This window comes from Convolutriloba macropyga, chromosome 13 (genome assembly GCF_964194025.1).
Source record: "Convolutriloba macropyga chromosome 13, txConMacr16.3, whole genome shotgun sequence".
Classification (NCBI taxonomy): domain Eukaryota; kingdom Metazoa; phylum Xenacoelomorpha; order Acoela; family Convolutidae; genus Convolutriloba; species Convolutriloba macropyga.
In genome coordinates, this window is record NC_134480.1 from 28,244,589 (window position 1) to 28,258,338 (window position 13,750).

General features: G+C 35.3%; 2 protein-coding genes across 2 annotated transcripts in view; both read right to left on the reverse strand.

Moving 5' to 3' along the window:
* Positions 1-13,750, reverse strand: part of LOC142351835 (dihydropteridine reductase-like) — a 131,767-nt gene that overhangs the window by 106,125 nt on the left and 11,892 nt on the right. The window lies entirely within an intron of this gene.
* The window catches only part of LOC142351834 (cilia- and flagella-associated protein 337-like), a 68,275-nt gene continuing 60,120 nt past the window's right edge, over positions 5,596-13,750 (reverse strand). Inside the window, exons 25-30 of the mRNA XM_075404044.1 lie at positions 12,752-12,889; positions 9,057-9,301; positions 8,139-8,295; positions 7,432-7,550; positions 6,410-6,548; positions 5,596-5,986 (exon numbers count right to left, since the gene is read on the reverse strand). Coding sequence (XP_075260159.1) covers positions 5,733-5,986; positions 6,410-6,548; positions 7,432-7,550; positions 8,139-8,295; positions 9,057-9,301; positions 12,752-12,889 — 1,052 coding nt within the window. The 3' untranslated portion in view covers positions 5,596-5,732. The remainder of the gene's footprint in view (positions 5,987-6,409; positions 6,549-7,431; positions 7,551-8,138; positions 8,296-9,056; positions 9,302-12,751; positions 12,890-13,750) is intronic.

Below are 13,750 nucleotides of genomic sequence, written 5' to 3' on the forward strand. Positions count from 1 at the left end.
GTCTATTTTCTCTACTAATGTTTTGAATGGCATTTCTGGTTCTCGTGGAGTTTGTTTGTGGTTTGCATGTTTCTTTAATGCCGCGTTTTTTAATTCGTTGTCCAAACATCTTATGAACGTTTGGTTCATAACACTATTTCTGTAATCTTCTGTGTATAGAGAATAAGCAGTTTTTACAAGAGTTTCTATTCTTAATGCTAATGATCTTAGTGATTCGTTTGTATGTTTTTGTAATTGTTGTAATATGATTTTTGCTTGTTGTTTTGATTTTTCCGAATCAAACATATCTGAAAATTCTTTGCAAAATGTTTCCCAATCTAATTTTGTTTCACTTGGAAGTGTCGAATACCATTTTTGTGCAGGTCCCTGTAAAGTATGTAGTATTAACGCTGCTCTTTTTACTTTCCATTGATGATGTCCTGGTTTATTTACCGGTTCAATGCCACTGCTGAATATCATAGCAGCGACAATGCTATTTAAATATTCTTCAACAGTATATGCTGGGTCTGTTCCATCGAATGGTCTTATTGTTGTTGGTACTGCACCACTGCTAATGTTTTGTTCAATTTGAGGGTCTTCGTTTATGCTCATTGATGTTAACTGTTTATAAAATGGTAAAGGTGGTTCTACTACTGTTGTTTCCCTTTCTTCTGTTGTGATTGAATTTGTTCTTCTATTTTGATTTCCTTGTTGTTGATTATTGTGTCTATCAATATTTTGTATGTTTTCATTTGTTGTATGTTCATAGTTTCTGTTATGAAAAGGATTTTCTTGATTTCTGTTATGTAATGGATGTTCGTATTCCGTTCTATAGTTATTTTGTCCTTGTAGATTGTCAAGAGTTCTATCCAATTTATTAATGACCATTTCTAGTGCTTCTTCTTGTCTTTTTACGATATTTTGGCTCATTCGATGATATTTTTCTTCTAGGTTATTTATTAATTTATTAGTATGTTTTGTTACTGTTTGTGTAATTTCGTTTTTTAAGTCTTCATAATTATATTGTTGTTGTTCCCAATTTTGTTCTTGGTTTCTATATTTGTTATCTACTGAGTTGATGTACATTCTGTTGCTGTTAATTTCGTCCTTGTTTTGGTATTTTCGTCTGTTTTGGTTTACCGATGGTGGAAATTGATTGTCAGATCTAATTTCTCTTTCATCTGAATCAGAATTTTCTACATCTTCTATTGTATTATTGTTGTTTCCGAATAAATTTGATGTTAATAGTTTATCTGGTTTTATTGTTGATTTTTGTTTCGCTTGTGAATTGTTGCTCAGTTGTGTATCTTTTGGTGTTGATGTTGATGTTGAACTTTTTGTTATATTAAATGATGATGATCCTGATTGTCCTTGATCCAGTATTTTCACATAATTTTCTATTCCTTCAATGAAATTAATACTGTCTGAACTGATCTGTAGAGTACTTTCAAAATTTTCCAAACAATATTCTTTATCCCAAATATTTTTGAGTTCATCACAGAGATATCCTATTTCGTCAGGATATGTCTCTCCGAACTGTATTCGTTTTTCGTTTATATGTTCAAAATTGTCTAACCAAAAGAGGAAAGTAAATTCAGATACTATTTTTATGATATCTATTGATGCTGTTTTTATTTCTGGTTTTAGTTCTATTATTTTTGTCAGCCAATTATTATAGTTTTTGATGTCAAATCTTAATCTGTCATTCACAGACTGTACCTGTTGACGACTTTCATTGAGATATCCACTTGTGTTTCTTATTATGTTGTATGTTGTGGATGTTATTGCTGTTAGTTTTGTCCTATCCTGTGATTCTTCATGTCTTTTTAAAAATATTTTTAGCATTTCCGATAATGTTGTTTCATTTTGGAAATTAAAATATGTTCTTCTTTTGTTATTTTCATTTGTTAATACAAATGTATAGTTTCTGTTGTATCTATCACTATTCAGTAGTATTACTGGTAGATAGTGTGTCAAATGATTGCGGTTGATTTTTATTTGTTGTATATGATCTGTCTCTTTGAAGAGGTTTCTCTTCAAATTTAAGATTATTCTGTAAATTAATTCTGTATTTTCTTGTGGACAATCATTTGCGATAGCAAAAGGTGTTAATTCGTTATTATGGTTTGTTTGTGTATCAAATTTGGAAGCCATTTGTTATTCTTTGAATTTTAATCCGTTCTGTTTTTCTAACAATAGTTTTTGTTATATCCCTCAGAAATTATAATTGTTTACCCAATTTAGTTCAGCACTGGTCGCACCAGATAAGACGTGTTCTAGAGCTTACCTTTATTAGGGTACTTCCTGAACTGTCTTATGGTTGTCTCAAGAATACTGGTTAATCTTAAGGCTTACCTGACTAACTAAAGTTCTATTCCTCTAGTCTGTTACTCTTCTATCTGAGCTTCAGTAGACGGTGCACGGGCCCCAATGCTACGGTCTAACATTTATCTCAATACAAAACAAGAGCGGAGTAGAGAGAGAGAAATATACTCTATTATTATATCAGGATGGTAACTGGTACTGACTAAATTACTTTCTCTTCTGCTGAGAGAGGGTAGATGGGTAAACACATAGAGGGAAAAGGAGGATAAAATAATATATCATTTTTATCCAATCAGGAAAGAGTATTTCAGTCTTTTTCTGAATAAAGTCTTTCAAATATTAAATATTCCTTTTTGGAAGTCATGCCTGACTCCACTGCAGAAGAAATTTTGAAGACCCGATTGTGAGGGTTTCTGGGAACAAATAAAAGGCAAATACTCAATTGCGTGGGCACCATGGTGATTTGTGGGCACAAGGCTGATCGCAAGAAAACTTTCTGAGAATCGACTGAACTTAGAAATGATTTCAACCATGATTTCCCCAACCAAGCATACCTTAAATTAAGTATTGATGAAAAAAATTTTTGTACCTAAAAACTACGAGTTAACTCTTCAGTATGACCTGTCCAGCGTTGTAGATGTTCAAGATAAATGAATAACATGTCAATTTTGGATTAGAAGGAAAGAATTTATTTTGTTACAAGTGTAATAAATAATGACACAGCAGGGGCACATAGCGATGTCAATCGACTTTTTTTAATACAAAACTGCCTTTATATTATTCTTCACATAATTTTTGAAGGTTCATATGTATGTATGTTAGAATTCTTTCAGATTCCAGTGGCTGTTCTGGACCAGTTAATTCCTTCCTTCAAACAGCAAGGCATCAAGAAGGCGGTTCTCAAAGTTGACATCGAAGGCTCCGAGGCGAGAGCAATTCTAGGCGGAAAACACTTCTTGAAGCAAATAGATGTACCCTTTATTCAAATGGACTTCGAAGCTATTAGAACCCAGCTGGAAAAGGGAGAAACGAAGGAAAAGAATTTGGTGAACCAGTTTCTGAAATTCATGGAAAACAATAGATACATTGCAAGTCCAATGAATAAATCGTGGAAAAAGAATACGTTAGATTTCAAAAATGTCAAGAGATGGCCAAATGATATTTTGTGGCACAAAAAGTTGCTAATATAGTAGAGATCATCATTAAATTATTCATAAACAACTGTATTATAGGTTAAAAATGCATGTTTATAGTTATAAGTCAAATAGATTCGAGTATTTCACTCCTATTTAATTGGAAAGCAATTTTATTCAACTGTTTTCGAATCACCAGATCAGACAATTAGACGACTTCTTATGAGCAGAAAGAGCCGCTCTCATTAATTATATAGTTAAATCAAAATAAGAAAAAGAGACAAGAAAGGATTGCAGAAATGTTCTAGCGGAAATTACGATTTTAGAGAATAACTGAACTGCTTCCTCCCTCCCTTCCTACCCCACCAATACATCCTAAACCTATTGAACTTGTATTTTTACACCTCTACATTGATATAACATAAGCGAGTAACGTCGGGCAAACAACTAGCAAGCGGTGGGCTCTCGAACATCTGGCGAGCGGTTGGCTTCGTCAATAGCTAGGTAGTAAGGTGAGGGGGGGGGGGGGGGGGGGGAGGGAGGGGTAGGCACGAGAGTTTGATAGATACGTCTGTATTTTATATAGGTAGGAGGGATTCATATGAAATTAACAATATTCAAAATGAACTTTTTTACCAAGAATAAAACCAAGTTCCTAATTACGATTTCAGCTACTGTTGAAGTCATGTTCGAAAACAGAAATCGACGTCCCAAAACAGAGGTAAATGTGCAAAAAGAAAGAAGTCATCTGTCAAGTCATGAACAAACCTGCTTCAATTTAAAATAACAAAGCCGGTAGAATACCCGAAACAACTCAAAGAGTCGCGCATTATAATTACTGACCATATTTTTCCTTAAAAAACGAAAATTATTAGCCTAATGAAACTGTGGACATGGTTTCTACGGTTTCGATAGGCTATTAAAAAAATGAGGACACAGCTTTTAATTTTGGGATCTTAGTAGGCCCGGATGGGGGGTGAGGTGTAGGATGATATGGGGTAGTTTTTTTTCGGGTGAGTGGTGTCTGTAGCTTCAATAGAGAGAACAGACAATTATGGGAAGAAAACTATTCATAATGACCTTTTCACCTTGAGTATTACCAGCAATTCCCAATTTCTATGTAATAGTACCTAAGGTACTGTTAAAGTCCATTGTTCAAAAACAGAAGTCAGCGTTCTAAAACAGAGGTCAATGTTCGAAAACAAAAGTCAAAAGTTCAAGTCATCAATAAACTTGCGTCAGCTGAAAAAAACCTTGTAGAACCTCAGTACTCATCTTCGAGTCGTAAGAAGCTGTCAAATACTAATACTCCTCTTCGAGTCGTAAAAAGATCAATCCGTTTACAAAAATTGCTTCAAATTTTGCTTGAGAGCTATTAATAAAATGTGCTAAATATACAATTTGCCAAACACAGTTACCTATAGTCGATTCAATGCATAAAAAATTTAACACAACTCAAAATGAGGATCTATACCGTGGTCGTCTATACGGTACCATTTCAGTTGAGCTTTTGCTTTCACATTTTTCTTCGATCAAACCGCATGTAATCGCATGCAACGTTTCAAAATATTGACATTTACTTAAATATTGAAATTTGAAATCAGATTGAGCGAGAAAATGAGAATTTGGATGCTCAATTAGCCTAATTTTGACATACCTTAACTTAACCCCAGTAATTTATTGGATTTGGCCATGACTATGCCTCAGAGACACGTGGGACTTGATATGAATCTATCATAACCGAACGTCACTTGAATTTTAGTGAGTATTATTGAACAAATTATCTGATCAGAAATCAGATTGACATCATCTGTTATGATTGGCTAGTGTCAATTTTTGGTACGTCGATCATTTTCACTATCGCCGTATTCGCATACTGAAGTTACATTGTAGGACTACGAGGAGTCAGAAGACTGTGCCTACTACTATGAGGTAAAAGTTACCATTCTTCAAACTCGGCTACCCGGAATTAATTCATGGCATATTAATGCGAGATTCTTGTGTTTGAAAAGCTAAATCGACTTGGTTGTAGATTCACAGCAAAAAAACTTTTTATATTTTATCCAATATCGTACTTTTAGATATGTTAATACTAGTACACGATGTTAACCTATTGGTCTGAAACACATATGCACAATTCCGACGTATAACGACAAGATTGGTTCGTAAATTAGTTAATTTGATAAAAAATTCCTCAAAAATGATATGAATGAAAAGTTTGGAGTTTTCATAAAAATGGAGTTTTCAAAATTTTTGGCAGATTTAATCAAATGTATGCATAAAAGCAGTGATATATCATCGCTTAGAGCTGACACTGGTTAGTCTGGATGTCTTGTTGGCCATAACTGTGGAACCCTTTTGGGACATGGCGGCCGCAGTTGACAATTTGGACCCTGCTCCTCCTCCTCCCCCAGTGGCCCCCCTCTGTTGGTGTATACTCCACAGTGTGCCCCGCCTGGTATCCCGTGTTTTACTCATTACCCTCTCGTGATCCCGTTGCAGAATGGAGCGCGTGAATAAGTTCTTTTCCTCGAAAAGATGCTTCGGGGCTGAAATTTTTTTTTATTAGGTGCATATCAAAATAGGCCTTTCCCCTAATAGGTTATTTCTTTTCCCATAAGTCACTCGATAATGGATTACTCCTTTCCGACATACCTGTATTATTTGATTATAACGAGGGGGCAATGCGACAGAGTTAAATTGCTGACAAACAGTTATGCAGTTCCTAATTTTACAACTTTGATACATAAAACTCTAGCATTTCAATACATTAAATTATGTTCAAAAAAGAGTTCAAAAACAGAGGGGTGAAAAATTGATCAAAAATATTTGTAGAAATTTGAGCAAAAAATGGAGGGTCCAAATTGAAAAGATTTGACTCCCTCGAATAAGTGGATCATCAGGCTTTTACTCCATCACCCGGATCAAGAATAATGGGGGGAGGGGCGTTTTTGTAAATGAAATAAACTGACGAGTGGAAATGTCAAGTCTCTGCAAATGGAGTCTTTCGTCAGCTGCATCTGAACTCCTCATGAGGGAATCGTCTGTGATTGATTTGGGTTTCTCTGGCATCTGGGAAGTTGTGTCTTCCAGCTCAGGAGTGTCCAGAGACTAAAACAGAGGGTGCAAAAAGATTTTACTAGCCAAGTTTCAAAATGGATGAACTCTGCTTTATAAAATATGTTTGGATCCATTCTGCCCCCTCCCAGCATAGCAGGCATATAACTTTTACCCCCCCCCCCCCCCCCCCGCGCTTATCTTTTTGCATTGTACCGTCTTACATAACAGCGCATAAAAAGAAGGGGGCAGAATATCTTCTTAACGTAGGAGCAAACAAGTTAACAAAGAGAACAAGTAGTGCTTTCTGTTTTGTCCAAACGGAGCATCGATGATAATTGCGCATAAGCACATATTCCCATTATAGTCCCCTATCTTAATGGTCGGATAACCTATAGCCCCCCCCCCCCCCCCCATGAATATACCCTACCGTGAACGTACCATTATGGGGCCTGGATTTCCTGCAGGGGAGCTACAATAGGAAATACCCAAAAATTCTTAACGTAATAAATAGGCGGCAAGAGGTGAGAGGGGCAATCTGGATCAAATTTACTTTTTTTTGTTCCCATCCTTGTGATAGTTTTATTTTAATCTGGTTCAACCATTTTAATTGAGTTTTGCTACCAATAGATTTTCCATAGTCTTCCCGCGTAGAAACTTTAAGGGTCTAATTACTCATTAAATTGTTAGATATGGAGCATTCATGGTTTGAATTATGGTTTGCGCCTCGAATTAATGAAAATGACCAAAAAGACCGCTAGGATTTATTGTCTCATCAGTCTTTATAAGCCCCCACCCCCCCCCCCCCAACTAACAAATTATGTATTGGTTTACAGCACGTTATCATATAAATAAATAGCACGTGCGCCCGGGGACGTTAAGTTATATACCCCCTAAGTTGGGGGGCAGATCGGACTGCTAATATGAATATTCGTACATAATGAGGTCCGAATGCGGGTTTGCCCATGGACTCCGAGTAGAGATAGGGGAAGTCTCTCTGGTAGGAGGGCTGTTTCCTCTCCCTCTTCCCAGCTCTGTCCTCCGAGTAACGAGTGCCTATACAGAAAATAATTCAATCTTCTCGAATTTATCTTTACCGTGTGGGTATATACTATTGCACAACACTCTTAATAAAGTTAAATTTACTATTAAAAAATCGATGGTAAAGGTAAATCTCACTTTCCCTCCTTAACTCACCTTACTGCAATTGAACTTTACCTCAATTTTTCCCCAAAAGTTAAGGTTTCACCACCTGAACAAAACAACTGAACAATATAAAAGTTTTTTGCTTACAACTTCATAATCCTCCAATCGTTTATTGTTTCGGTAGATGAAATCAATTCTCAGGCAGAAGTAGAGAAAAGTCACGAAATTTTCACGGAAAAGCGTTTAAAAGTTCACGTAAAATTCACCTTAATTTGAGTTTGACTCAACTAAATTAAGGTCAATTTGCAGTCATGCAGTTAAAAAAGACAAACGCCTGAAAATTGCTCTCTGATTTTTAATTTGAAATAATACCGATATAGATATTATATATAAGACCGTTGTACAGACTTCAATTCAGATTAGCTTTCCACAATTTCAGCTTCAGAGAATGGAAAACAAACACTGATTTTCAAGCAGATAGAAAGTAAAAAAGCTCACCTAATGACGAATCTTTCCACACATTTATCCTTTCTTTTGCTAAATCTTCATCAACGATGCGGACATATTTCCTCAATAGTTCTACTATCTGACCATCGGACAACTGAGACACATCAAGCGAGTCTGGGTCCACCGAATCCACGTCACGTGAGTGAGCCTGGTGTTATACAAACAACAGAAGAGTAAACAAACAAATACAGATAAACAAAATGTTTATGGATGGCAACAATAGGTGATCGATCACAGATGATGTTTATAGGGATATTTCCCTCGTAAAAAGTGTTCACTCAATCTTGAACACCTGGTGAGATGACTAATCAAGGTTTGATCCAATGATAGAAAAATATGGAATTGCTACCATGAAAACATCAAACATTGTGTTGGTTTGATTGCATATATAAACATGTCAGCTGAAAAATGCAAATTCTTTGAACTTATGGTCATATGAATAAATTCGATCGTTTAAAGGACGAAAAAGAAAAGGATGATATGAACTGAATGAATCTCTTTTGGAAACCAAGTGAACTAACAATTTCTGAAATGTTGTACACAATAATTCATCAATTATTTTTCATGACGAAATGCATTATTTTATCATGTATACATTTTTCTCACTCTTTTCAATTTTTCCCATTTGATAGGGAAATCCCGCTTATTTTCCGTTAAATTTCATATCCCAGGAAATCAAAATTCGTACACCAAATTGTAAATCCTAAAAACTTAAAACAATGAGGGCAGGGAAGCATAGAGTTCCTTACCTCATTACACAAGGTTGGTCGGAACAAAAACTATTCACAGGGGAGACGAAAACATTTCCGAACAATTATCAGTTTGTTCAGAAAGACTGAACTCAACAATAATTGCACACGATAAAATGAATTTCTTATTACAGACAAAAAATTAAACTAGGATCCTTACCTCCCCATCAACCTCCTCGCCATCCACTTTATCATCATCAACCACATCAAAAGGGTGAGGCTTCCTAATCTTCCACGCATTGTCCTGTCCAAATGTGCCTATGTAGGTACCGTCGTCCATCATCCACAGGTTGATTGTGAGGTCCACACTGCAGGACAGAACCATCCACAGCTCCTCACTTTTGTATTCCATCAGATCCACTGTTGATATGGCGTCTTCGTGTGCTTGCCATTCCGATATTATATCTGAAAAAAAAAAACGATAATTCCAGTACTTCCCAATGTAGAACTGAAGCTAGTTGAACAATAAGGGTTACCTGGCAAAGCTTACAAGATTTTTCAGGAATCCTGTAAAATAACGAATAACCTGGTTCTATCTTTAAAGATAACAGTCCCCATTCAACTACGATAATTTAAACAAACTGTAGCATTGTCTATTCGTGGTAAGTTTTTCATATATATATTGACAGTCAAATATGAAGTTAAACCTCAATTACACAAAAATAAAAAAATTCGCAAAAACTGTTTTCAAGCTAAACGTCATGGCAAACATAAAATGACGCAGTATCGTTTCCCCTAACATCAAAAAACGCAATAGCAAATTGTTTTATTCATAAATGTCAGCTTTAAAAACTCAACATAATTTGTACTAGGGCGAGGTCTTAAAATCTATGATGGAGGGATGATATCAAGTGACTTGCTCTTATTACTATATGGGAAAAATGATATATGATGCACTTCAAATAGAAGAGCGTGACTTACGGAATACGGATTCATTCTAAACCAGGTAATCTTTCAGATTTTCCAATCAAAGATAACAATAAATATAATTTTGAAGAATAGTATATAATTTTAGAATCAAATAGTGATATAATATCAAATAGTTACCAGAGGCAGATCAGATAAAAACGAAAAAGAAAAACTCAATGAAGCATCTATAATTTTTAAAAGATAGTCAACATCGCGATCGTGAAGGGACCGCTATTAACTCTTTCGCCTTGAAATCTAATGATAGAATGGAAACTGATTGGACAAAGTAATCTGAATTAAAAACAGATAACAATATTGAAGAGAACATCACATTCCAACAGTAATTAAAAAATAATTGTTAAAACAAAACTTCTGCAAAACATCTTACAAACTCAGTCAACCATGATCCAAAAATTCGCTTTAATTTTAGATTTGATTACGCTGTCTAACTTGAAAGTCTATCCCTGATAACAACTACGAAGAGGAAGAGAATTTGTGCGACTAAAAAACCAGCCAAAGCGCTTAAAAAAGCTATTTATTTATGCGAGCTACATTGACGTACAAATACAGCATGTGTTTTCTTTTTAAACTTCAGCGAGAGAGAGAAAAAAACATTTCTCGAGATAAAAACTAATTTTGACAGCACAACTTGGAACTACCAGCACATAAACTGGGCAGTTCGAAACATACTGTACAGTGGGTTTTTACTGTACAGTATGTTTCGAACTGCCCAGTTTATGTGCTGGTAGTTCCAAGTTGTGCTGTCAAAATTAGTTTTTATCTCGAGAAATGTTTTTTTAGCTTCTCGAGAAATGTTTTTTCTTTCAGCCTTAGAAAATACAACAGATCGTCTGATCATAAAAATAAATCACCAGATTCTTCCGATCACGGAATATTTTTACACGGAATATTGTATCACGAGCTCCATGTTGTTATAGTATTCTTGGACATTGTGAATAGATAATACAACATCGACTGAACTCATTACGTACAGCAAGTCAGAAATGGAAAGCAGTGTACCCGAAAAACATCAAAACTTTTACAACGAGAAGTTTGTCAAAACGCAAACAAGAGAGTGACTTCTGGCTGCGGGCCACAAAACTGGGTGCCCATCTTGGCACTTGCATCAATGAGTTAGAAATCAGCAGAGCCAAAGAGATGCTGATGAAAATCTTCTTAAAATTTTTCAGTTACAAATACGACTCCGAACGATCGTGTACCTGGAGAATCATATGTGGCTGTTTCCGCTGCTGTAATACTAAAAAACTCGAATTTGACTGAAACTGCTTAGGGACTTAAACCTCCCCTGGACTTGACCCTAAATACTGATTTATTATTATTATTATTATTGTTATTATATAAACTATTGTATAATATCATACAAATATCAAATGAACAAATTACAATTTTTGAGAACCTACTTATGCCAATATTTGACCTTCGCTTCAACCACCAAGCAAACAAAACTGTTTCCATGAAAAAAGAAACACCATCCTCTTACGTGTAAGAATACTCCCTAATAAAAGCAGGCTAACTCACTTATAGTAAATTGTTCAATCAGGATGAATTCTAAGTCAAACTATTGATCCTTTAGAAGATTGTCAGAATTTTTTGTCCTTTTATTTAACTAAAACGTAGATTCAATGTCGTACGGCATGGTGCCTTGAAAAATGCCTAAATTCTTATGATACTTCTAAGCATTGCAGTATCTGTTAAATATTTCGGTTTCACATACTCTCTGCTTTTTTATTGAATTCAGTTGGAAAACTAAATGTTTTCCCTATAAAAAAATATTTAAAAACTTCGTATTTTGCCACACACGAGAAGAGTACGTAAAAACGGTGAAGCACAACTTCCAAATTCCACTATAAGAGCGCCAAAAATTTACTTAATTTTTTGATCTATAAAGTTAACCAATGGGATCAATTTTATTGCAGTGAGCGAAAAATTACAGATCCAATCACAACGCAATAGCGACATTTTAAATTTTGTTATTTGTCAGAGAAAGAAAATTAGCGCATGGTAAATTGTTAATTAAAACAATAATTGCGGCCCGCGGCCAAGCCTCAAGAGGCTTTAGGGACTTGATTTGAATCTATCACCACCAAACTAACAATCATCTCGCCCGGTCGCTTTGAAACCATTTGGGCTAGCATTTAACTTGTATTTACTTGCTCTATGCTATTTCGGCACTTTAAAAATCAGGTCCTATCAAGCTTCTAGCTTTTGATTGGTTGATAAAAATAGAAAATGTAAAACAATGCATGCAGTAAAATTTCATTAAGTTACTTGATAATACTATCACTCCACTATCCAGTTGTTTCATATAGCACCGAGAAACAACTTAGAATTTATTTACGAGAGATCAAAAATCAGAACGTTTTGCCTCGAAACCACGCACTCGAAAAAACTTAGCATAGTATTGAATCAAAAGTTCACCGATTCCGCTATTATCCTGCTTACAGTTAACATAGAGAAAATTAGTAGGATCAATCTATCATAAAGAAGATGCCACAGGTCCATTTCCGGCATTCTTATACGTCGGCATGGTTTTACGTGAACAGTGAAAATTTGCAAAGTCAAAAATTTGGTGACGGCAACTACGAATTCTGATTTGACCAACATTTCACTTTTGGTTATTCAACCAGACACGCTAAATAAGTGAAACCAAATTATTGAGGCCAATGCATGTGAATTTCGTTTTCGCACTAAATTCATTGGTTTTCGACTGGCCACCAAAACCCTTATACAATTTTTAAACGCATGCACTCGAGTACTGTTGATTAAAGGTTGCAGCCTAAATGAATAAAATAGGGTCGACCGAGGGTGGAGGTAGTTGTCTCAAAGAGTTAATATAGCCCAACAATGGATTACAATATTCCCCGTGATGATGACAAAAAGCAGGGAAGTTGGACAATAGCTATGCATATGTATGATGGGTTTTACCTGGTTGGTGTGAAATGAAGTACTCTTCGATATCCTGAGCGTATTCCTCTATGTCCCACACTTTGAGGTATCCGTCAGTGTCTCCAGTCACCAGCCGAGTGTTGTCCTCTTCGTCCAGTCTCATTGTGATACTCGTCACTACAGAACAATGACAATGATTGAACACGATCATACAATTGAAATAAAACCAAATAACTATACCCTGAACTTAGTTACGAATGTAATACAAATTATCAATCAAATTTAATAGAATTTTATTTTTTAACCGACTCATTTAAATATTCCAACTATCAAACGCGCGGCAAACTATGACCTGAACTATTAACCTCAAGATAAAAATTATTAAAAAATGTTAACATCAAAGTAATTACTTAGATGATGAATAATAACAGAGTAAAATTTACATGTCTATATAAAATGTAAATTATCAATAATTAAAAAAGTTGGCTAATACCAATAATTTTTGATTTACGGCTGGCAAAATTTGCAACCATAGTTACAAACTCTACCCTCCCAAAATTTAAAGACTTGCAGACTGGTAATCTCTTCCTTCAACTCTCTTTAATGGTATTGTTATTCCGACCCCGCTTGTGGGGCGAGGAACAACATGCTCAACTGTTTTTTTGTTCGGTCAATTTTGGCCGATCGAAATATTTGTCGTAGAGAGTGATGTCACTAGAAATCCCGTTAAGCGTAGAGCGTTAAACTTGAAATCAAAACGATTATTAAAAATGTCGCCTTTTTCGATGGGTTATTGAGGTTTAAAGTTTTTGTGAACCTTTCGGTTGTAGCACTAATTTGTTCAGTTGAAATTTTTGGAATTTTTTATAGCGTTCATCTTCGCCCAATTAGGTTACCAATTGTAACATTTACAAGATATAGTAACCCAGGAGTGATATCTAGGCTAGCTTTTGGTCTCATAGTGGTTTATTAGAATAAAAAAGAAATGGATTTGGATCTGGATTTGTCGGTTTTTAGCGCCATTTTTTATTTTTACTT